This window comes from Styela clava, chromosome 14 (genome assembly GCF_964204865.1).
Source record: "Styela clava chromosome 14, kaStyClav1.hap1.2, whole genome shotgun sequence".
Classification (NCBI taxonomy): Eukaryota; Metazoa; Chordata; class Ascidiacea; order Stolidobranchia; family Styelidae; genus Styela; species Styela clava.
Genome location: NC_135263.1, coordinates 19483118 through 19507571, shown reverse-complemented (window position 1 = coordinate 19507571; position 24454 = coordinate 19483118). Strand labels below are relative to the sequence as shown.

Below are 24454 nucleotides of genomic sequence, written 5' to 3'. Positions count from 1 at the left end.
TACCATACGTCCCATTTAAGTCGGGATAACGCAACCACGAAAACGACATTAAAGGCTATTCATGGGCACATTTTAGCTGCATATCCATATTAATATCAAGATTTTGTTAGCCTAAGTTTGCATTAGCCGAAACTAGATGCGAGTGGGTGATTGCATTGCTCCGCTGTTCTCCTCTGGAGTTCACGGCGATTTACTTCCAACTAGTTTCATATCAGTAATCATATAGATGCTATAGGAAGATATAAAGCTTGTTCCCGTTGTGGTTCGCTGTTGTTTACTGAATGTTAGTGTGCGATAATACTTTTAGGTTTTAAATCTCTACCCGGGGAAAACCGTCGAAATATTCATTGAATATTTTCTCTCTGTTCTCAATCAAAATAATTTAAAATGAAGAGGATAAATCGCAACACCAACTCTTGAGGCGTAAAAAGACGAAGGGTTTTTCTACTTTGTAGAGCAGTAGATATTTAATGAACTTTCTTTAAATACTATGATGTCCGGTATCAACCGCAATGGCGTGGAAGAACAGGTTTCAATATTACTAACCCTTGCAACAAACCAAAGTTTGCCCAATCTGCACTGTCCCGGTTTCTTATTTCTTATGCAGGTTATGAAGACATTATACATATGGATGGTGTCCGAGTTAATTAAACCAGCCGCTTTGTTTATTCGGATGACGTGGCAATCTTTTCAGTGAAATTACTCAAAACAAAGCCATGCGCACTTGCTTAGTAGTAGAATCATCTCTGAGTAAAGTTACCTGCGTCTTGTCGTCTTTCACTATTTCTACATTCTATTTGCCTGCGTATGGAAAGTCTTCCTAATTAACTATGTTCATATTAATCGGAACGTCATTTTTACAAATATGAAAGAGTTTTTCTCCATATATTTCCTGATAGTTTATCAGCATTCTTTATTTTATACTTTTTTCAACTAACGTTGGAGAGATCATTCAAAGATTACCCCGAAAAATCGATTTACTGCATGGATTCTCCTTTCTATAATAGGTATCTGAATTTTTTACTTTCTTTACTCAGTGGGAACATACCAAGAATGTATTCACATCAAAGTTCAGTCGAGAGACAATCAATATCAAACAATCAAAACATAACGTTAGAATATCTTGCGCTAACTATTATGCCACAACCAGTTATAATGTGAACTATCGAGAAGTAAACAGAAAGTGTAAAAATATTTACAACTATAAACAGAATATGCAATATATCGTCATGAACTTATTTATACTTTCAGTTCAGTATGCTGTACATAAGTAGAAAGTTGTAACAGAAATAAAATATATTGACAAAAATTTCAAAATCAACGCCCTATTTCATTTTTTCATATTGCTGTCCAATGCTTCAGCTGAAAAACACGAGTAGTAATAACTTAAATTGTTATATATATAGATAAATGGATTTATAGTATTAAATTTTGCTTGAATCGAGAGAGTTTTGAAAATTATGTTTTTGTAAAAAATTAAATCAATTATTTTATAATCTCAATTGAATATTTTTTAATGTTAAAGATAAATTCAAACATGCGAATCGACGCACCAACTTACCTGGGACTGCTTGACTGTAAGTCGACCCTCTATAATTGATTTGTGATCTTGTTCCGGAGAAACTGAAAGTGCCAATTTCTAGAAAATAAAATGATAAAAAGTCATTTTTATTCATCTATTGGTAAAAATCTCGTACCGAAGGGATACTGGTGTTATGGATTAAATACCAGTTTTAGTTAAATTATATTATATATTAAGTTGTTTTCAATTTCCTCATATTCAAAAGCTCAAGTTTATTGCTCTTAAAACTATATCCTATATATACAAAACATTAACAATGATGTTGTGCAATTGCAACTTATATAAAATAGCTTTAACCTGTTTGAAGTTTCCTGGAAGAACACTGAGTTTATAAATGGCAACACATGGTACCAATATCATCGATGATCCCGCGATTAACCATCCAACTGTGTCTGCCCAAGAAGGAAACTTATACGAACCATATTCCATAGATGAATAGTTCGCTATGCTCATGATAACGATGAACTAAAAAAATTGTAATCATAATTTGGTACAATAGTGGGCGCTCCAGAAGTATGTGTACCAATATGGTATCTAAGGTAACTAATTTTGTTCGCCTATTTTACATCAAGTTGTGTGAAGGAACTGAAATCTATCGAAACGAGGATATTCACTTGGCTAACACAGACAGTCCTCGAACTCGCAATAGAACTAAAATAAGGAAAATCGGAATGAAATTATCGCCTAACCCTAACCTGGTACAAATACTACGGGAGTACCCAATAGTGTATAATCGCTGTATACATAATACATAAAGCGAATAGTCAACATTTAAATTACGGGTTTTAAAAATGATATTTCACATTGATGTTTCAATTTTTAATTTTACCACCGAGTGTTACAATATCAAACGAAGGGCATGAAGGACGTAACGCGAATAAACTTTTTGTATTTTAATAACAAATGAATTGAATGACAAACCAACAAAAATGCCGGACTAATGAATTTCCAACACACTCTCCATAAAACGTTTGGTATATATCCCAGCATCTGTTCAATGTCTCCAGAGAATCGATCAACGCCGTAAACCCACGCAACAACGGTACTTTCCAAGAAGACACAAAACAGAAGAGATGTTCCAGCAGAATGAGTGTCCAGGAGAGTTAAAATGTAGATTCCGCCCTTCAATGGAATATCATGTTTTCAGAATTCGACAACCAAGGAAAGGTTATTATTAATGACTGCCTGTCATGGCCTCTGAGACTTCACGGGAGGCCTGAAATATTTCAACGACCTGATATCCTAACTAAAGTTCATTATCAAAAAGGTGAATTTATTGATTCAAAATTGCCTACTCGTTTATTTTATAATAGTTTATCAAGTGTTAAGCCCCAACTGATATTTCAATACCTAAGGACAGTGGCGTTTCAGTGGTCAGAGTGAGACCTTCGAAAGACATTCGGCAGACCGTCATACAAAAAAACCGCAATGACATCGAAGCCATCTTGGAAATGGACAATGGAAGAATATAAATTGAATAGATAAAAGAATTGCTGTCATATTTAATTTTAAGGTGAAGATTTCGAAAAAAACCGTAGACATTGCTCTAACGTACCTGTTTATCCATCCACAAGGCAATAATGATTATACTGCACTATAACATGAAAATAGTATTTCAGTTCAAGGTTAATTTAAGAGATGGCAGAACTACTGGCGTTCACTAATATAATGGGAGACATAACAGACCACTCACTGACTGACACGCCGAGGTCTACTGTTGCTACGGAAATATCGACTGTGGTTGACAACGAACATGCAGCAATTGGTACCTGACATTAACTTTATAAGATCACCTACATTTTTCATGCACTTACATTGGTTATGTTCAAGAATGCAAGAAAGTAGACGAAAATATTCAATCCGGCAACAAAAAATATTCTATGCTTTTTGACGAACATGATGTCATCGCTTATACCGGTGACTAGAGCTTCCATTGCTCCCATCTGTATAGTTAAATGGTGAAATAAACTTATTAGGCAAAGATTATCACGCAAGCTGACGTAATTTATCAAATCCTCGCTTTCGTGCGATGAAAAAACTGGGAAACTTTAATTAGTTCATTAGTCAAATGTTCGGCACACCAAAAACACAAATTGCCATCTAAATTAGTAACGGTGTCAGTTATTTATAACGATCGTCTATAAAATGTTGAATTGCAATTAAATATATAAGTATAATTTCCATATGAAAATTATGCTGTTTCGAATTCTAGTTTGAGGTATTTTAGAGTAATTGTTTAAAAATATCAAGATATAGATAGCCTTGAATGCTGTTTAAAAAAATGTACATTCGTGAATGAATGGGCTGGAATCAAGAATGCTTCTGCTCAATTGTGTCATGAACTAAGCATACCTACCGCACTGTCAATTCCCAACGTTAGCAACATGACAAAGAATACAAATGACCAGAACGGTGCTCCAGGAATTTGCGAAATGACTTCAGGATATACAACGAATACCAGTCCAGGACCTGTTAAATGTAATTGACATCTCTCATTTTCCAACTTCCAGCAGAATGCTGGGTCAAATAAGTGTAGGTAAATTAAAAAACTAACCGTCTGTGGCAACTTTATCAATATCCACGTTGTTTTTCACCGCCATATATCCCAGAACTGAGAAAATCATGAAACCGGACAAAAAACTTGTACAACAATTGATTAGCGACGTCACGATTGCATCAAACTAAAGTAAAATGTTTCTAATAAGCAGTTGTAAAGAAAGAAAAATGGCGCTTAAAATTTTTCCATACAGTCAAAAATATTAGGCAACTTGCAATAAATAGTTTCTTTTGGTTGCATTTAAATTTATGTGCATGGATTTTTGTCTTGGAAATTTGAGCTCAGCTGTATTAAATGATACGTCATTAATAGAATGATTTCGTTAAACTTTTCAGATAGTCCGACATCAACGATTATTCACGAATTGGTGAACACAACTAAAATCATATGGACAAAATTGGGCGCTCCAAAAGTATGTGTAACAATATGGAGATAGCTAATTTTGTTCGCCTATGCCTGCTTAGGTAATAGGTAAAACGGGCAAAACCTGCATGCATGTTGCCTTTGGTAATATGGACTCACTCTGATATTGTTGTCAAAACGGTTATAGCTTGCAAATGTCATGTGGACTCCAAATCCAACTCCAAGGGAATAGAATATTTGTGTGGCAGCATCAGTCCAAACCTGAGACATAGAAAGAGAAACAAATTTCAGTAATATCAAAATACAAACTACAGAATTTAATGCATTCTCATTTTCGAGAAACAATAATAAATATAACTATATATTGCTAACTAATATTACCTCCACATCACCGAGTCTTGTAATATTTGGACTCAAATAATACTGAATTCCTAATGTTGCACCAGGTAACGTAACTGCTCGGATCATCAATATGAATAAAACAATGTACGGCATTGTTGCAGTCACCCACACAACCTGTAATACAGTTTTGAATTTATTTTAAGATTATATTTTTCTAACAAATTCCCTGTAAAACTTTACAACACAACAATTGTGAATTTGAAGAAAGTGGCTCATGTTTTCTCCTTTTTTTCTTGCTTTAAGTTCAACATAGAATATCTTGATATCTCTATATATCTATATAAATTTTTAGTTTGAATAAACCAACCAAACGTGTAGCCAATATAGTATTTACCAGGGAAAAGTCAACTCTACTAATCCATGAAAAAGCTAAAATAAATTAACCTTCTAAGGCATGTACACGTCAAGCGTGGTTAAGTTTGTGGATACTGTAGGTAGATTTATATTTTTAAACGCCTCGTTACCAGCGTAACAAAATTTAGTTTGGAATTTTAAGTGGATCTGTGGTATTTGCAAGTGTAACATGTCGAAGTCAGAAATGAATGGAAAGATTAGATCAACATACTTTTACTTGTCAGGATCCATTTTAAAAAATATCACTTAGCAGCTAATAATACAAGGATTGTTGTATTCGATAAAATGAAGATACATATATATTTACCTAATCATAGTTCTATTGCTATATAGCGAAAATGTAACCTTTTTTCCAGTTTTTCATATTATATTTATCTGATACCAAAATTGTGTTTCCGTTGATCGAGTTCTAATCTACGCTCATCAGACAGAAACGATGATCCCATAACACAATCAGTACTTATTATTACTTAAAAATACCTATGATTGCGTTATATACTCACTTTCCCTGATGTTCGTACACCGCGGGCAATGACAGCAAACAGTAAGAATACTACAAAAAATAGGCAAATTGCCAATTCCCATCTTGGAACTCCCAAATCATCGATTCCTCTGCTTTCATGAACGTGTAGAACTTCGCGACTGTAGAATCAAAATAAAACACAAGACCAATAAATCCAAAACAATTTTTGTTTTTATATAGTTTGGTGGTAAAATTGGCGTTCTACAATAGGATATAGGCTAAATACCAACCGATTGCTTGCTTATTTTTATTAAGTAAAACTAAATTTCAATTCATGACTAGTAGTCATTCGAATCTCTGGCAATATATTTATTTGAATAAATCTGTCCAAGTTTCCACAATCATATGTTGATTTATATTTTTTATTTATTAAAAAAAATATTTCATACGTTTCACATATTTGAGTTAGATCACGCTTAAAAAAAATTTAAATTCTGTATATATCGTGACAGTCTCGTCGTGTTCTTTTTTGCAGTTAATCTTTTATAAAATATCTCTTTCTTACTAGTAAAATTCTGAAGCAGGTGTATGCTTAAATATATCGGTTTCATCAACTTCCCGTGTTAAGTTTGGTTGCACAAAAGTACTGTTAAGTAATGAAGCATTTCTTCTTTCGTCTGAATGATAATTATATGCACAACGTATGTTATGCAGTACTTTTCATGTGGCTAAATTATATTATATCGGCATTTCATGGGGTCAAGCTAAAAGAATCATAATGATAAAATAACTGACGATGTAATTACGATACATAAAACTACCGACTTTCCTCTTCTAAAGGGGATATTACGCTCTCATTTTCGTGTAGGATATGATGCTAATGAATGCGCACTTACCGCAAATTGGATTAGTTGTAATATTCCCAAGTTGTTCACGACAGTTTGCTGTATTCCAAGCATTACCACAACAGGTCCAAGGTAAAAAACTCGTCAACGACCGAGCTATGAAATATACTGACCAGGCTATTATGCACGTATAATAAAACATAACGTACAATGTTATCAGCATCATGGCGTATCCGATTCCTAAGATGGATTGAATAGGAGAATTAACGTTTATTGTAAATTAATACAATTTTGCTGGCTATAGGGAATATTCTACAAAAAGTCGTCATAATGTCCTCAAACAATCAATTTCTAGTTATTGTTTTCGAAAAAAAATAACGCGGTTTCTTTTTAATCACTGGGAACAGCACATTTTGCTTTTCTATTGAAAATAACTGTTTTTTACTTTTTTACAAGTTCTGGGAAAATTAGGTTTTGCCGAACATCATTATATATAAGAACAATAAAAGCTGAGAATTAATTAACTCGCATTACGAAACAAGGATGTTCCTTCCGAAAGTTTACCTTTGAAAAGTGGGCAAATTTTCCATATTGTGACTGGCCCTTGTTTATTGAACTGCCCAAGTCCAAGCTCCATGAAAAACAAAGGAATTCCTGCCAGCAATAGAAATATCGTATACGGGATGAGAAATATTCCTGTGTGAAAAAATCAAAGATATATTCTATATCGTGACGTTTTAGGTACGCTCACGGAGCGCGTTTAAATTTGAGTCAATTTGCCTTATTATTTTATAGATTTCCTTAATTTAGTTACTCTCAAAATCGAAGTTTTCATGTTATTTTTAGGGATGAGCATTTTCGAATACCTGGTGATGTCAGAATCGAATCGAATATTTTTTTTCGAATGAATCGAATTTTGAACACTTGGGAGTCAATGAGAAATATGTAATTGTATGCAACTTTTTATTGTAATTGGTCCTGTCAACAAATGAATGACTGGAAACATAGAATACATCACTTGGACAGATTACTGAGCGTTCACACGCAATAAAAACACATATTTATCATTAACTCACTCAGAAAATAGTCATATATCAGAATGGCATTAAAAAAATATGGCTTCGATGAAAAAAAAATTGGAGAATTCACCTCAACCATTGGTGGAAAGCAAAAAAACAAGATGGCGGCGATTCGAAATTTTGCTTTGAACCGATTCAAATAATTTACTATTCGAATCGAATATTAATTCGAATATTCGATTCGAAGTGCCCAGATCTAGCTTATTTTGAATCGTATATTTAGCGAATAAAGTATTTTTATGTATTCAATTATCCATCAAATATAGGTAATAAGAAACACTTTTATAAAAATTTGACATAAAATGCCGGCGTAAAACTCACGAAAGTGACGAGCATAACAGCCAAACACTAACTTAATTAATGAGTTTACTTCCACTTGCTTGCAAAGTTAGATAATAAGTTTAAGCTGAAGATATGGATCATTGAATACCATTGTTCTAATTTCAATGAAACAAACCCTTTTTTACAGCAAAGTTTTCATGTTACACCTGAAACAATTTGGATCATTCACGCTGTGCATCACGGACAAATTCGCCGACGAACATCAATTTTAATTTGAACCCCAATAATAATGAGATAGAAGTAGAGGTGAAACTAATTTGATACGCAGCTTTGCGTTAATTAAAATTCCTCTTTTTAACATACCTTTACGAAATTCAATTTGAGTACAAAAAAAAACGTTAATATTGGCACCATTTCGCAGTTAAAGTAATGTATTATGACTAGCACAGGAAATGTATCATTGTTCATTGAAGATTCCGCAAATCCAGCACTATCACATCCGTTTAATAATACATGGATGACTTATGTATATAATATATATCTTTTTTATACGACGCCTTTTGACATTTAAATTTACTGAAGTTGTACATTTCATTTTGCATGTACACCCACTAGCGTTCCTATGGACGTAAACGAAAAAAGCAGTACATCACTAACCAGTGAATGTAATCATAACAAATACTTGTGAATTTTGTGTGAATGAAAAAAATGTCATGTATCAACATTCTTTTTGGTCGAGTGATCTCCTATTACAGAGGAATTATAGGTAAAAGTACGCCTCTAGTAATCAGCCAAACATTATTTACTTATAACAATAGTGCATTCATTATCGTCTGTACCTGGTTTTTACGATTTTCGGAAAAAGCCATAAATCTCGTATCCCACGCAAATAATTCTGGGGCCGGTATGCGCGTGTCCTTTATGCTAAACTGTGCATCGAATACTGTTTGGGTGTATATTTAGAACATACGTACCTCCTCCATTCTTGTAACATAAATATGGAAATCGCCACACGTTTGCAAGATCAACAGCAAATCCGACCATGGATAAAATGTAATCAATTTTCTTATCCCATTGTTCTCTTTCTTTTTCTCGCAAACTTTCAACATCACCACCTGAGCTGACCAGCAATCCTGTAGCCGAATCACCACTGGTTCGTGGATCGAATCCTTCAAAAAACTGCAAATATATAGGTTGTGTCGAGTTTATCATGTTAAAAAATCTATTCAATTTGAAAAAAGCCCAATCCTATCTAATTATAACTAATTACAAAAGAATCGTTTATTTAACATGTTTATGTCAGAATAATTAAAGTTATATTGCAGAGTATAACAATGTCAGGTTTTATGAATGACATAGCTAATAGAGATTTAATACAGGAATAAAACTCACCACATCGCCATCTGCATTTCCATCTGTTGAAAACTTTCTCAGTAGTTCACATTCAGAATCCTCACTCATCCCCCTCGACGAATATCGAACAACTGTGTCACTGTTATCTGATTCTTTTTCATTGTTATTGTTCGAAATAAAGCTAGCTGACATTTTTGCAATATCTAAAAAATTCCACCTCAATTGGATTAGATATTCCTAGCTTCTAGTATAATTTGCTGTATGACGGCGTGACCGGTGTTTTTGGCATTCAAAAGCTGCAGCTGACATTCGTATTGATTAAACACCGCTATCTCACTCTTTGTCGGATTTCTAGTTTCTACTGAACGGAATTTCCCATTTAGAAGGTGAAACATATCGGAGGAGCGAATTCGTTTTTTGCTCGGTATCTTGAATGAAGTTTCCAATGCGATTTTGATTTCTTTTAACAGAAGTAAATTCTCGCCAAGTAGATTTAATTAATATTAATTAATTTTGTGGAAAAATAATATTCAAAATAAAAGGTCATTTTCTTTCAACGATAAAAACCTCGCGCAAATTTTGACATTACAAGTTACTTGTACCATCTAATTCTCGAACCGACACTTTACGCTGCAGTTATTGTTATTGGTGCGTTCACTGGTATCTGCGTCGCGTGAAGTTTAAATATTTGTTCAATTATTATTAGTAACGTTAGTATATGATATTGTGAAATGTTTGTACATATCACGAAGTCAAAACATGCACTTTTCGGTCGCTGTTACTATATAATTAGAAAACTGTGGCCATTTTATTTCAATCATTAAATTTAAATCACCATTAGGGACTTTTTCACTTTTTTTACCACAGGCTCGAATATTTAAAACTTGTTACAATTACTATAACTAGAAAAGCGAAATAATATGCCTACTCAAATTCTATCTGATTGTCCTCAAAAAGTAGTTGCTCCAGTGTCATTTTTTATGCTAGGTCTTTCTGGTATTGGCGCTCACTCATTCTCTACATCTATACGTTTTTGGAAGCGTTGACGTTTCAATTATTGCAGCCGAAAGCAGCACAGACTTCTTTTTGTTGAAGTCCTGCTTGCGGTAAGTTTTAACGGATAAAGCGTCGCCGTCTTCGATGACGATTACATAACACCCTTCAAGTAACATCGATCCGCAATATTTGCGAACTCATACTACCTGGTATTATGTTTTGAATTTGAAAGAAAGAATGACAATTTTTACAATGCCTTCATATGCCAAGCACGTGTAAGTAAGATTTTTATCGATGCGATTTTACAATGCGACAAACGGCTGCCATAAAATAGCCTTCAATGCTATTATAGGGTATTTTACCAAATGTTTTTGAATAGTATGGTGGTGCACTGAATTCATTCATCGGGTGTTTGCTACAATATCAGGATTACCTCGCAATATGATCACTTTATTATCACATTCTTTTATCTTCTTATCCTCCTCATATTACGTTTCATGTTCAGTTTCGTGATTTCTCGGTGAATATGAACTTTGTCGAGCCGTTACGGGCTTGCATTTCGCTAATATCTCAATACTTAATTTTGAAATATCATGGAATGTGCTTGCAATAAATTCAAAGGCTCATAATTCTCCTCTGTTTCAGACAATGTGGGAATGTGCAGAAGATTAAATTATCAGTGATACCAACATACCTCGGTAGTCGAACATAATTCGTTTAGGATTAGTGTTCTGCTATCGATTTGTTCGAGTAATGAAACTTTTTTGTCATGAGGAACAATGGTGATTATTTAATTCGTTCTTACGCATTCCAAAATAACCAACATATTAACGAAACGTGCACCGAAACAACAATAATTATTTAAATGTGTACATAATAGAGATGAAAAATAAAAAATAAAATTGTATCAATTACTGTACGTTTGAGCATATTTTTGTGGGCTCTATGGGATTCATTTTTGTGTGTGATGACGTTATCAAATTCGCGCACTTCGTGGCGGTTCCGCTTTCGCGTGAGAATCGCATAGTCGTGAAGATTGCCGTCCCGGTAGTTTATTGTGACAGATTGCATACCCGTATTACTTCTTTTGACTTTCGTGTCCACATATTTGAGCATCGATCAATGTTAAATGGTCCAGAGACAGCCGATACGCGCGGTTTGGTTGACATCATCACACTCGGCGGCGCGCTCGGGTGTTCGAGCACCGGATTTTAGTTCGAGTACCACAGCATTTCTGACTAGAATTGTTTTGTCGACTACAGAATTGTCCGAATGTCGACTACCAAGATTTCACTGTATTTAGGTTAAACCCTAAACCATGGTTGTCCAACCTTTTTGGCCAAAAGGCCACATTTAGTTTACGAATGATTGCGCGGGCCACTTGACATGGTTTTTATGTTTCAGTTTTCAAGATACAGTTAAGTCAAAAGTTTTTATCAAACATAGATATTTCAATGCCAAGTATGACACCGCTTTTATTCAATGAGTTTGTCAATATGCGATGGACGAGGTAGCAATGCATAGCGAATTTTGCATATGCCTGTCAGAAATTAGTGATCTCACAGGGGATTTGAATTGGTTCATCAGCGAAAAAAACTTGCTCGTACAAGTAGCCTATGTGCTGTCAAATATTGAGGTCATAAAAACCGCCTCTTCTAGCTTCAAAGAAAAAGGACAGAAAAACAGATTAAAATACATGGCACACGATAAAAATAAATTCAAACATCTCTCTCCAGCAATAACGGGAATAACACAATGGGACCTAAATGAAATAATTTTTTGATTAGAGGTTTCAAAAATGGCCTAGATTTGTAAAAGACATTGGGATTCGAATAATACCGCGCGGGCCACTCGGAAACCTACGACGGGTTGGACGACCCTGCCCTAAACCCTAGACAAAAAAATAAATATTGTTCGTCTTAGTTGGTGGCCGTTTGCAGCTTTGTCTATGAGTATGTCTTTGTCTATGACATGGTAACAAAGGTACGTAACAGAATAAGCGTCCAGGTCAAAATTAAAACGTTGCTTGGCGTTCTACAGCGGCAATCTTTGACTGTGAATAGTATTTAATAAAAACTTAATAATTTACTGCGCTTTAGGAGGCGTTTTTATACCATCGTTTCAGAAAGACCTGTCCAATATAAAGGTCGCACGTGAGAGGCGTCTAAGGGGTCTTCCATTATTAACACGGACCATTATTACAACGTGAATGGCAGAACTTGGCTGGTCGCTGGCGTGCTTATGTAGGATCGCTATTGTATATTTTTATATAAAATACAAATTCCGATGTAATTAAGACATTATTTATTTGAAAGATAAAGAACTCCATAATGTGATCGACTTGTGATACAAATCGGTATGATTTACAGTCTTGATGTGGTGTATAAAATCTAGGGGTGGCAAACTGCGGCCCGCGAGCTATTTTTTTGCGGCCCTTAAATAACCGTCTGTGCGACAGAGAAATACGTGTAATGTGCACGGAAGCACATATTGCTGTGAGCCGCTTTATAGTATTACACTAAGAATAAACTTCGCAATCGATTGTCAGATCGTCATTTGGAGAAGTATCGGGGGGAACGAAGTTGATATGACACAGATCCCATTGATAATGAGAAAATAAAAACAATGCTGTGTTTGATAATATATTAAAAAGACCACATACAGCACGTCTCATTGTGGCAAGTTTTTTAACACAGCCATAGAATGTGCGAGTGCGCCATAATTTGAAGGTAAATGTGGCGATTGTTTGTAGGCGGAGATTGATGCGGCCCGCACACTACCGGAAATGTGTATATTTGGCCCGCATGTACATAGGGTTTGCTGACCACTGTTTTACGTAGTTCTGACACTACACTGTCAAGTATCTGTCGAAAAAGTATTGATAATGTTGGGAAATTGCCGCCTTTTGACATTGTCTAATTTGTTGTTTGACAAGTGCGATTTCGGGAATTCAAGTTCACCAAGGCACCAAATTTTAACCGTTCAATTAAAACCAATGCGTCATGGATGCGTGTACGGCACTGGCGATATGATATTCATTCCCAGAAAATCCTGGTGCTTTTCGAAGTGGTTACTCAACACAAATTTATTTTATGGCTGTAAATATGTCAAAGTAAGTAACAATATAAATTTAACAAATACTGTATTATGAAACACATTGATTTAACACTAAAATTTAAGTTAAATACGGTACATAAAGCATGGAATGTTAGGATCCTGGCGTTGAACTACTGGGAATATTTGTCCCTCGTGATCGATAAAATCCTTTGTTGACGCTTTCAATTATCACATGCTGTCTGGCCTGTTCTTCTAGCTTTGGACGAATGCCGTAAACTGATGAAGATAGAATAGGAACCGCCTTTTTCCTTTCCTAAGTTTGAAAAAATGCCTGAAGTTCATATGCCATACTACATGGTACAAAAGTAAGATTTAACTTTCCTCACTAGTTGTCTATCACCCAGGGATATAATTAACTAGTTTTATTCTGTACATGTAGCATTTAAGAATAATTTATTTCAGACTAAATCTTGAACACATCTTAATTGTATGCCACAAGTTTGTCATTCGACTATTCGATTATTGGATTTTTTTCCCCTCTGGGAAATACCATCACATTGTTAGATATGGGTTTGAACTGTGTCCTAGTTTTAAAGTTATGTGAATAATTCAAACAGACTTGTTGCTTTAGATTAGGACAACTTGTTTCATCCACCATACAAAATTCAACATTTCTTGGCATAAAGCATAATTATTCTCTTCACCTCATCGTGAACATTTAGACCAATCCTATTAGCTCGATCGTCTCGATGCAATTTTTCTTCGTATCCCCTTTTCAGGTGAAACAATCGTTCATATTCTGAATATTCTTTATGATCTTTGCTATTGTTAAAATATGAAAGATTTTGCTTGATCTGCTCTTCTGTTAACCAGGTACCTGAAAATTATTTTTCTTTCAAATTACCTTACAACCAAATAATTCAGTCAATATTGTCAAATTTGCAGATTCAGTATGCTTCACTTACCGTAAGCTTTTCCCCAAGAATCGTAAGCCTTATCAGCTATATGTTTCTCTCGCCTCACGTATTCACACCATTGTAATTTTTTCTGCTCGGGGGTAAATCCGGCTTGATCCCGTGACAAGTCGCTTGCGGACATATTGCAGGTTCGAGTCGTTTTTTTTATAATGAAAAGAAAGAACTTTTAGAAAAGTTTTGTTGCATTCTGACGTCATAATTTCTTTATTGTTTGTCTTTATCTCGTGCGAATCACCTACTAACTAAACCATATTTCCTGGAGAGGTTTCGACTTAGGTCCTCGTCAAACATCTGACTTTGAAATATTTATTTATTTTTCATCTTTACATTTATGTATGCGTAGATATTATTTTGAACTAGGCTGTTTAAATTCATCAACTAAAGAGTGTTAATCTAGAGTCGCCTAAGCCCTACAGATAGGTTGTAACGGAAAAATAATTTTGATTTAATAATATTTTTGAGAACTTGTGGTATTTCGAGTTTACATAGAGTCAATCTAGTTTGCTATGCTCGAATTCTTAAAATCAAATCAGCAGGCGTGATCAGCTATTTAAAGTGATATTGCATTGTCGGTTTAAGTCGGGCAATTGGGTTTCGTGTTTTGTAAAAACATATATATATTAAAAAATATATATATTTGAAGCAGTATGTCAAGGCATAAACGGCGTTAGGTCCATGATAACCTGCTTTTATTTTTTCCAAATAAAACTATTTTAAATTTATTTTTATTCATGAATCCCCATTACTTACTTCTATCTCGATATTAATGATGGGTCATGAAAGGGGCACGGGCCCTCTTTGTTATATATATGTTGACGATGGTTGAAATAATATATATATATAAATCCTTGATTGAAATACTATGTCGGAGGGAATTCAGATATTTCCTGTTTGAAATCACGATTGCCCTTAGCTCCAGACACAGGTATTCAAACTGTGTCCCGGCTCCATGGACTCGTGATTTCAACCCAGCTCGCCAGACCTAATTAAAGTTATCAGTGACTAAAAAGCTAGGTAGCCGACAAATAAAAAGGCAAGTATCAGTGAATAAAAAAGCCGGTGGTGAATGATCCGATGTGAAGTTCATTCTAAGTTGTTTTACAATATCTATTAGAATGCACTTCTGCACTAGGGTTGCCAACCGTTCTTTATTTCAAAGGACAATCCTTTATTTGAGATTTTTGTCCTTGTCCTTTTTAAGATGATAATTGTCCTTTATTTTTTCCAACGTCGTTTTGCCCGATAGTTATAGTACTGTGTTTGATATTGTTTCGTTCTTAAATCGCCTCCGTTCATGTATTTGCAAGCTTTTAATTATTCTTTTTAATTTGGTACGGCACAAATAGCCAATAGCCAAGAAATACCAATTTTATTAACAATTTCAAATGTTTTACATTAATTTTACGAAGATGGCAAGTGGCAACACTGAAAGATTTGAGTGAATTCTAGTTCAATAACTGAAAATTCTACGTATAATTGGTATCTAAGATTTTAGATTATTTCTCAACTCTGCGATAACGTATTTGGAAAAAAAGATTTGACTTTGATGAAAATTTAACAATTGGAAAATTATCTCTTTTGGATAATCTTTCTCCAAAATATCAGACACTTGTAAAAATTGTAGAGCGTTTGAAGCTAAAAAACAAACTTAATTTGAATATGTTTGACCTATTTGATGAATTTGCACTCATTCAAAAAAAATTTGACACGATTCAAAGCACTAAACCAGGGGTCACCAACCTTTTTGAGGCCGAGGGCTACTTTCTGGGTACAGATTAAGCCGCGGCCTACCAATTCAATGTACACTTCTGAAAAGTCGCGACTGTGTGGCCATCGTCAGTGTGCTAAGCGTTAGGTTCGTAGATTAAAATCCCATGCGAGGATAGTTATGTGCGAGAGGATTGCTGGACCCTTGCCGCCGTTGGGATGGCTTCCTTCGCCGTCAAGTCTATGCTTACGAAAACAAATAACTAACTAATCCCATATCCGATATGAAATGGTAACCGGACAAGAGGCCTTGGTTCGCCATATGGTTAAGCCGCCTTATCGGCTATCTTCTCCCCCGGGATAAATATGTAAATCCCATCCTATCCTGAGTTTATGTCAAAAATGTTGATTCACAAAGATAGGTTGAACGAAACAATGGTCTCGTAAAATAGAATTGCTGTATGATTTAAATCGCGAGCTTTTTCTGCCCGTACTGCGCTGACCAGTGTAGTTTGCGCGGTAGATTGCGTAACAAGCCGTGAAATATCTTTTCGCTTTGCCGTCGTTACAATTGCCCCACAAATGAGACACGCGCAGGCTGTTTTCATGGTGGTAAAAATATATCCACCACCATCCATCGTGAAAATGGTAGGTTTTTCATCGTTTTTCTGCCTGCTGTTCCACAAACCAACGGACAAGAAAAGTCACGGGTTCGTCGTAAGTGATATCAGTGTGATGTCATAATTGGAAGAGTGTTAATTGACCCGTCACATTACTGAGGTCAAATAAAAATCGGGTTGATGGCTACAATAATTAATATAGTGCCACTCCCGATTCCCATATAAGTGTGATTTATAGAAGAATAGCAGGACAAAATTTAATTGATGTAGCTTACTCATAAGCGCCGTTATTAAGCTTAGTTTGGAACAGACCTGCGGGCGACTCATATGGTCTTCACGAGAGACTTGGTGCCCGCGGGCAACGCGTTGGTGACCCCTGCACTAAACTGTTCACAGAATGCAGCTTGATTGGGTCAATGTTAAATAAACATTAAATGAAAAACAAATGAAGATTTTTTAATATATCTTTTTAGCTTGTATATAATTTGTATTTCATTGTTATATATTGTTCTTTCCTGCGAGTTACAAAATAAATGATGATGGTAATCTATGTCCTTTATTGAGAATTTTCATAATTGGCAACCCTATTCTGCACAGTCAATGATTTGGGCAAACAGTGCATTCGCTGTAGTTAAAAACCCCATAAGTGTATGCACCTGACACAAACCTAATACATGTACGGTATATATATATATATATATATATATATATATATATATATATATATTGTAAAGCAATGGACTGCCTCCGTTTCGTTTTCTATAATTCGATCACCCAATGAGAAGATGAATCTCCGTAGAAAAGGTCGAGCGGACGTTTATGATGGTGACTGGGACATGAAAACTGAAATAATGCAAAAAACGCCAGTATTATGATAACCTATTCTGTGAAGGTGCTTATTTTACCGGCAATATCTGCCAGAGTCGAATGTTATAGAAGGTAAAATTGTGTAACTTCATTGTATTCTCAACTCGTTCAGTTCTGGGGGAAATGCACTAGTGGCGTTGTAAATGTTATAAAACGTCATAATATAATATGAAACATTTGCGTTGTAACGGCTAGGGGAGGCCATGCCTTGGTGTTTCAAGACCAAGACCTCAGTCTAATCTGTAAATACGATGACACTAGCACCGCCTTCTTGAATGGCAGGCAAACATTGTAAAGCCGCACGACACGCGCCAGAGCGCTCGCAAACACGATCCTCGACTGTATCCTTGGCAACGATCAGACATGAAATGACCCTTTATTTCATAATAATACAATAAAACAATAGACACTTCAGCTAGTGCCCTTACGGCTTACGCAAATACACATTGAAGCGCTATTGCTTTTCCGAGCTGATGTGAAAAAGGTAGCGGATTTTTTCTGGCTACTGGTAAGGAAAACGCAGCCAGTGGGTATCTGAAATTAATCTAAATAAGAACTTGAAATGGATTCGTCGACGCAAGATCATCCAAATGCGCACCTCCAGTATCACACAGACTATAACTACCCGCCATTCAGAAGAGTTATGTTGGCTGCTGTAAAGGTAACTAATTTTCTGCATATTTATATGTAACAGTATCAGTTCATTAGATTAAGCGTCAGTCAAAAATTCTTTTCTCGCTGCCTGAAATATGTAAAATACAACAGGTTAAATCTACGCAATGAGGCACAACTTTGCATTCATTCAAAGGCGTTTCAGATAACTTCTCTGCTTGTTGCAACATGTGTATGGTTCTTTATTGAACAATCCAACCCAATTTCTTTGACTCAGGAGGGGATATATCACCCAAGACTACCAAGTTTGCGTCGCATGGACATGGATACGGCTACACACAAATTATCTGACGAGCATTGTAGAACGACAACTTCGTGTGGGCCCAGTGAGTAGTCTATTTTGCAATTTTCGAGTCTTACTTTACAACCAATCTATGATACAAATAAATAAAACTCGACTTTGTATTAAAAGGCCACAGTTGTTTTTGTATCAGCAAATACGAACAAAGGCCGAGCGGTATTTTAAAACATATAGGTATTTCAACATGAGCTAATTGGACTATGTATATGTAAACTATCAGGATATTTGACACTGAGCTATTGTTGTTACAAGCGAACATGTTTCAGTACTTCATCAACCATAAACAATGTGTTACGTGTATAGTGTCTATATATGGAAAATGTAATATATTTACAATTCAAACATGTATGCGACAACACACAAGCATATAAAAGCTATATAAATATATATATATATATAGGTATAACTTAGAAAATTGGGTAACCGTTTTTCTACAGGAAATTTCAGCGATTCAAACACCAGCTATTTTCAGAACTCTAACAAGCCTCTTTCTGGAACGGTACGTATTTTAGAAGACATTTTCCTTGTTCAAAATAATTTATCTTTTTAATTGAAGAAAACACAAATTAACGTTACTTTCCACGACGTGTTCGATAAAAAATAAATAACTCGAATTTGTTCATGAGTCATTGTCATTTTGAATATATTATTATTATTTTCACCATGCTGTAGTTATTGGTTACTGAATAACAGTGTTTTGAATTAAAAGTCATTCAATTTGTCTGATTTTTCGTTACAGAGAATCACAGAAACCGGGCGATCACTGCAAAAAGTTATCCCAGATTACCCGTCTGGTGTCACGCATACATCTCCCGAGAAGAACCAATTCATGCTCAGGTAAAAGGGTTATATTCATTTTGCATTATGAGCTAAATATCAATATGGGTGTGATATATGATAGGTATATACTATAACTATATGTAGACAATACCTAGAGCCAGTGGCGTATCTACGTATAAACATGGCGCCCATGGCCAAAGTTTAAAAATGCGCCCCCTTGATCATTGACTGACAATTTTTAGCTAATGTTGTTGAATTGGGATTTATTGAGAAATTAATTGAGACATTTCACGATTGAAACATTTCGCCATTTTGCGCCCCTATCCAAACGGCGCCCATAGCATGAGCCATGGCTGCCATACCCCAGATTCGCCACTGACCAGACTCAGCTAGAGGGTATGTAGTGACGCGCGAATTTTCTGGACACGTGATTTACCAACGTGTTGAGAAACAATGCTTTTCCAAAGGTTTGAAAAATCATGTTGGATTTCCGAATACGAGCCAAACATAGGAAATTTTATTTAAAGGCTTGAATACGAAGGATTACTGTTGGTGATGACGATCAAAATTTGATTTAATTTTATGCGCAAATTCGTTTTACTTTGTTCAGTTCTTCAAAAAAAGATTGGTCAAGATTTATATCATCTGCCGGAGAATTCAGACTGCCGGAGTATGATCCGAAATGTACGATATTTTATATAAATTATATTATACTTGGTCACGTAGTTAAAAAGAAGAAGAAATATTCATATTCATAGGAGACGGTAAAGAAACTTGTGGTAGTGGCGAGACTAAAAGTATCCTATAAAACACAATTCAATGAATGGGACAGAACAGTAGTTTTGGCGAATTTCGTAAACTTCTTCGGACTTAAACACCCATTTTTAAAAATTCTGGAGGTGACCGTGATTGAGCATATATCGCGTTTAAAGTACTGACAATTTGATTACAAGGTTATTGACAAGGTTAAATTGGAACAATTCTGATTGTATGACTTGAATTGCGTTAGTCTTGTGTCAATCGGCATTTGCTTGCGCGTAATGCACAACCATTAATTATGTATTCTCAGTGGTTTCCCGAAATATTGTTTATGGATAAGTCTCCCTTACCGAGTCTGTGCGTGATCTTACTTTGAGAAAAACTTTTTTTTGTAAAATTCACTTATATAAAATACAATTTTTTTATCGAATGAAGAAGACTTTTAGGTGATACAAATAGGAGTTTGCCGAACCTGTAAAATTCCTATTTCTTATTCGTGTGTTTCAAGCAAGCATGGCAGAAATGCGTAATATTCAATTATCACATATTATTCGCGTTTAATTAACTTAAACGTTTTTAATATTTATAGATTTTCGATTCAGTGGATATGCCGTCAGATATTTGAAGCCACAAGTAACACAGTCATGGAAGGTGAACTAAAATTGTATTTTAGCGCATGATTAGAGAATTAATTATATTTCATTCAAAGATAAACTGTTTGTAAACATTATAATAGTATTTGTGATAAGAACAGTTGGGTGTTTGAAATACTTTTTAATTAAATAAGGTTTGTTATAAAAGAGCATACCCTAACCCCGGGGTTCTCAAAGTGGGCGTCACGACGCCCAAGTGTGTCGTTTCAATTTTGCTAGGGCGTCGCGAAACTTTTTTCTTTTGCGGAATTGTACCTGTAGAACAAAAATAAAATCGAACTGCCGAAATGTACAAGCGTAATTGATACTGAACAAGAAGAGTCTAGAAAGAAAATTCGCAAGTATATTGATAGCTACATGAAACTAGGATCGTTCAACTCTCGTGTAAAAAAGATTTTTGCTGCAACTGCGGATGCGATGTTACTCAATGCCGTTTGGGCTAATTAAATAACATGGTTTCACGGGCCAAAATCTTGCTACAAACAACACATTGCGACCTATTTTTGCCACTTTGTTGAACTGAATCGCTTTGAACACTGCTTTTCTGGTGATTCTGTGTTATATCATGATAGATCAGTGGTTACAAATCTTAATATCTTCCCATTTTCTGTTGTCATACGAACGGTTATTAGTCTCACCAATGCTCTTTTTTTACTTTTATATTTCCGTATATTATTAGTCGATGACAAAATAGAAAATGTCATAAATATACATTTTTGGAATATTTAGTTTTGCGAGGAGAATAAAATAATATAATTATAAAAAAGAGTCGCTCCCGAAGCATCTACACCAAGATGGCGCACAACCTGAACCTCAACCCGGTACACATACTATGTTCAGGTTGTGCGCCATCTTGGTGCACATACTTCTGGAGGTCCAAAAATTTCAAACAATGATTTTATGGCAACTTAAGTAGTTGTTAACTTTGTTTATCAACTATGATTTCCATTTATTTCATTCCAGTAAAGAGATTGCTACCTAATTGAATTATGAGAAAAATATCAAATAAGGCCAGCCGTATTTCATCATCTCAGAAAGTCTGTGTACGACGAATTGTTATATAAATTGTAAGCATAATGACTTTCTAACCATGGTACTCCTGCTCATTATTCTGTTTGTGCTATATTATTATAATTTTTTTAAATTTCAGTACACTCTAGTTCAAGAGCCTAAACTGGATCAGTATGCACAAAGACCGATTCCCGCTAACGTATAGTAAGTTTTACTTTTTCTATAGTTTATTGATAATAAATTTTTATCAGTCGTCGGTTCGTTGTTGTCAGGCGTTTTTACATATGCGGACGCTCTATTGTGAAAATCCGGCCTGTTGGGTATTTTAATCTGGCGCGTCTGATCCTATCACAACCAAAGAGTCACTTTGATCACCAACAAACTAAAACTTTAGCTAAAAAATAGCTCACGGAATTTGTCGAGATTGCGATTAAATTTAGTTTTGGGCCGAGGCTTTTTGTTTTCCATATTTGCTTTTGTAACACTGTAAATATTGTTCATGGAATGAAACTTTTTACGTCACACTTACATGGCCCGTCAGTCTAGGTGGGCGAAATTTTTGACCCCTGGTCTAAAATTCTCCCCCACCACTGGGTTAGAACAATAAGCAATTTCTGAAAATGAAGGTCAAACGAAGAGTTTGGCATCCAATTTGTGTATCAATTACACACTCTATATTATGTTATGGATAAACACTTAACAAGCAAGTTATAACGGATCGGTGGAATTCTTTCACTTTTTGACCCATTTTCTAACAACATTTATTTTGTGTTTTTGAGCAGCAGCAGATACAGAGATACTTTTCCACAATACAGGTGAGAAAACATTCAATCTGCGATTACGTTAACTCCGGTCGTTTGCAACTTGGACTGATTTTGTCCGAATAGAAATTTATTTTGTAACAGTATTGACAATTTTTAGAGAATTGAACTTTATACTTGCCTCTTGATAACGATCAAGAATTATTTTGATTTGGTCGAAGAGGTATTATAGTTCACAAAAATAAATACTTTAACCCTGGATAAGCTGTGCTAAAAATACAAACTTTTAGCAGATTTGCTGAATAAAATTCAATATTTGAATGCATTATCTAAGACAGGGCTACTCAACTATTTTTATCGAAGGTCCGCAAACAAAACTTCAAAATTATTTGGGTCCGGTCTTTCCAGAAATGATTTTTCGGCATCCTTAAACGAGCACTTCCTCGACCGACTAATGATTAGTAGCAAATTAAAATTGTTCATTATGGTGTTATAGTTCTTTTCGTATATATTCAAAACTATGAAAGTCATTTTACAATAGGAAATTCAAAAAGTGGGGCTAATGATCCAAAATAAATAATTAGGTGCGGTCCAAATCCAATACTCGAAAGGTCCGGATTCGGACCGCGGTCCGCCAGTTGAGTAGCCCTGATCTAGGGCATTACAATTCTCAATCAAAACCTCTCCCACAAGATGGATACTAAAAAGCGCAATAGCAACAATGTTAAATTACTTTCGGCGTGAATCGCCCGTGGTTTTTGATTTTCCTGAAATACTAACTGCTGCGGACAACGTATAACTTTGTACAACGCTGAATCGCAAAGTTCAGCGGTAAGAATTACGTCTGTGTGTCATGAGGGCAAATAGAAGTACTTGCGATCGTACCTTGGTATGACGATTATTTGTTTTCCCAACAAAATATACAACTGATCATGAACCTGTACTTGATAATAATTCAATTCTTTTACATCTACAGCCGAAACATTGCCGTGGAGGCGTGGCGATAGAGTGATCACTCTGGTTGCTGTTTTACAAAGATCCATCGTTCTGATTGATGACTTTTTTATTTATTCAATTTGCACTTGAGATTTGATGTGTATTTTTGTACTTTTCCTACATATAATGTCGTACTATAGCGTTATGAATATGATATTAATCTGCACAATATCATACATATGTGCGACTAATCGACTATTCTAATTTCAAATAAACACAAATTGCCATATATTATTTAATATAAAATTATAGTCCAAAAAGGACTATAACCAAGGCTGCTATCGATAAGAACCCAAAAATACCGACACCAGGGAAACATAATAATAAGATAAAAAAAAAATATATATTCATGCCTGTGCGACCCGTGTATAATCATACTTTGCACTATAGAAAGGATTTGCTCCTGCAGTCCTTTATTCTTAGGAACTAAATCAGTAGACTACTGCTACACTTATCAAATCTATCAGATCTTAACTATTTTTACTCGACAACTGCAAGGCTTCTAATTCACTACTGTATTTTGATTCAAGTTACACGAACTCATCTTTGCTGGTAGGCTATTGTTTCGTCATTTTGGCAATTAACTTGCTGTTATCACGTCGTGAAAATGCGTATGAATCAGTGAGGTCCTAATATCATTTCTAGCAAATCATTCATTCGAATTGACCAATCTAAGTGTGTAAGAACCTCTACCATTATAATAAAACAAAAAATAAGGATACATATCAAAATAAGGACAGTTTTTAGAAATGAGGACTAAAATATTTTCTAAGACAAAGACCTTAACAATAAGGGCGAATCTTAGAAAAAAGGATCTTATGACAACCCGGGCTATAGCATTAAGTTAGCTTCTCGAAAGGGGGCCTGACAATATCAGAGTTTATGGACTTCTGACAATTGTCAGCTTTCCTTTGACAAAAAGTACAATACTAATTGCATTTTACAGCTAAATTGACCTTGTATTTCGTTCTTAATACAACATATACTACTGTTTATGTTTTTAAATAAATCGTTGCC

At 35.1% G+C, this 24454-nt stretch overlaps 3 protein-coding genes across 3 annotated transcripts; 1 reads left to right on the top strand and 2 right to left on the bottom strand.

The window, feature by feature from the left end:
• Positions 1-947: 947 nt before the first annotated feature.
• LOC120340822 (sodium-dependent noradrenaline transporter-like) lies at positions 948-9700 on the bottom strand. Its single transcript, XM_039409194.2, has 15 exons — positions 9320-9700; positions 8902-9106; positions 7131-7262; positions 6618-6806; positions 6287-6398; positions 5762-5900; positions 4884-5018; positions 4662-4763; positions 4137-4263; positions 3939-4051; positions 3397-3525; positions 2504-2704; positions 1880-2047; positions 1562-1639; positions 948-1362 (listed from the first exon to the last, which is right to left on the bottom strand). The coding sequence occupies exons 1-15, from the start codon at positions 9470-9472 to the stop codon at positions 1339-1341; spliced, it is 2007 nt and encodes a 668-aa protein (XP_039265128.2). The 5' UTR covers positions 9473-9700; the 3' UTR covers positions 948-1338.
• Positions 9701-13334: 3634 nt separating this feature from the next.
• Positions 13335-14447, bottom strand: LOC120341439 (cilia- and flagella-associated protein 90-like). Its single transcript, XM_039409943.2, has 3 exons — positions 14299-14447; positions 14038-14210; positions 13335-13646 (listed from the first exon to the last, which is right to left on the bottom strand). Exons 1-3 carry the CDS (start codon positions 14429-14431, stop codon positions 13485-13487), a joined length of 468 nt encoding a protein of 155 aa, XP_039265877.1. The 5' UTR covers positions 14432-14447; the 3' UTR covers positions 13335-13484.
• A 3450-nt stretch (positions 14448-17897) lies between these two features.
• LOC120341151 (sperm microtubule inner protein 8-like) lies at positions 17898-23955 on the top strand. The gene is made up of 9 exons (XM_039409595.2): positions 17898-18165; positions 18394-18502; positions 18915-18976; positions 19217-19314; positions 19868-19941; positions 20606-20667; positions 21820-21884; positions 22463-22495; positions 23418-23955. Exons 1-9 carry the CDS (start codon positions 18067-18069, stop codon positions 23446-23448), a joined length of 633 nt encoding a protein of 210 aa, XP_039265529.1. The 5' UTR covers positions 17898-18066; the 3' UTR covers positions 23449-23955.
• The last annotated feature ends 499 nt before the right edge of the window (positions 23956-24454 follow it).

What these genes read in the sequence shown, in the direction of transcription:
- LOC120340822 (XM_039409194.2), bottom strand. Translation starts at nt 9,472, where the DNA reads ATGTCAGCTAGCTTTATTTCGAACAATAACAATGAAAAAGAATCAGAT. An exon ending in GAAATGCAGATGGCGATGTG is followed by an intron (nt 9,107 to 9,319) that starts GTGAGTTTTATT and finishes ATATATTTGCAG; the next exon opens with TTTTTTGAAGGATTCGATCC. An exon ending in TACAACTAATCCAATTTGCG is followed by an intron (nt 6,399 to 6,617) that starts GTAAGTGCGCAT and finishes ATTATCATTCAG; the next exon opens with ACGAAAGAAGAAATGCTTCA.
- LOC120341439 (XM_039409943.2), bottom strand. Translation starts at nt 14,431, where the DNA reads ATGTCCGCAAGCGACTTGTCACGGGATCAAGCCGGATTTACCCCCGAG. An exon ending in TTCTTGGGGAAAAGCTTACG is followed by an intron (nt 14,211 to 14,298) that starts GTAAGTGAAGCA and finishes AATAATTTTCAG; the next exon opens with GTACCTGGTTAACAGAAGAG. An exon ending in GTCTAAATGTTCACGATGAG is followed by an intron (nt 13,647 to 14,037) that starts GTGAAGAGAATA and finishes TTTCAAACTTAG; the next exon opens with GAAAGGAAAAAGGCGGTTCC.
- LOC120341151 (XM_039409595.2), top strand. Translation starts at nt 18,067, where the DNA reads ATGGATTCGTCGACGCAAGATCATCCAAATGCGCACCTCCAGTATCAC. An exon ending in ACAAGCCTCTTTCTGGAACG is followed by an intron (nt 18,977 to 19,216) that starts GTACGTATTTTA and finishes TTTTCGTTACAG; the next exon opens with AGAATCACAGAAACCGGGCG. An exon ending in GATACTTTTCCACAATACAG is followed by an intron (nt 22,496 to 23,417) that starts GTGAGAAAACAT and finishes TTACATCTACAG; the next exon opens with CCGAAACATTGCCGTGGAGG.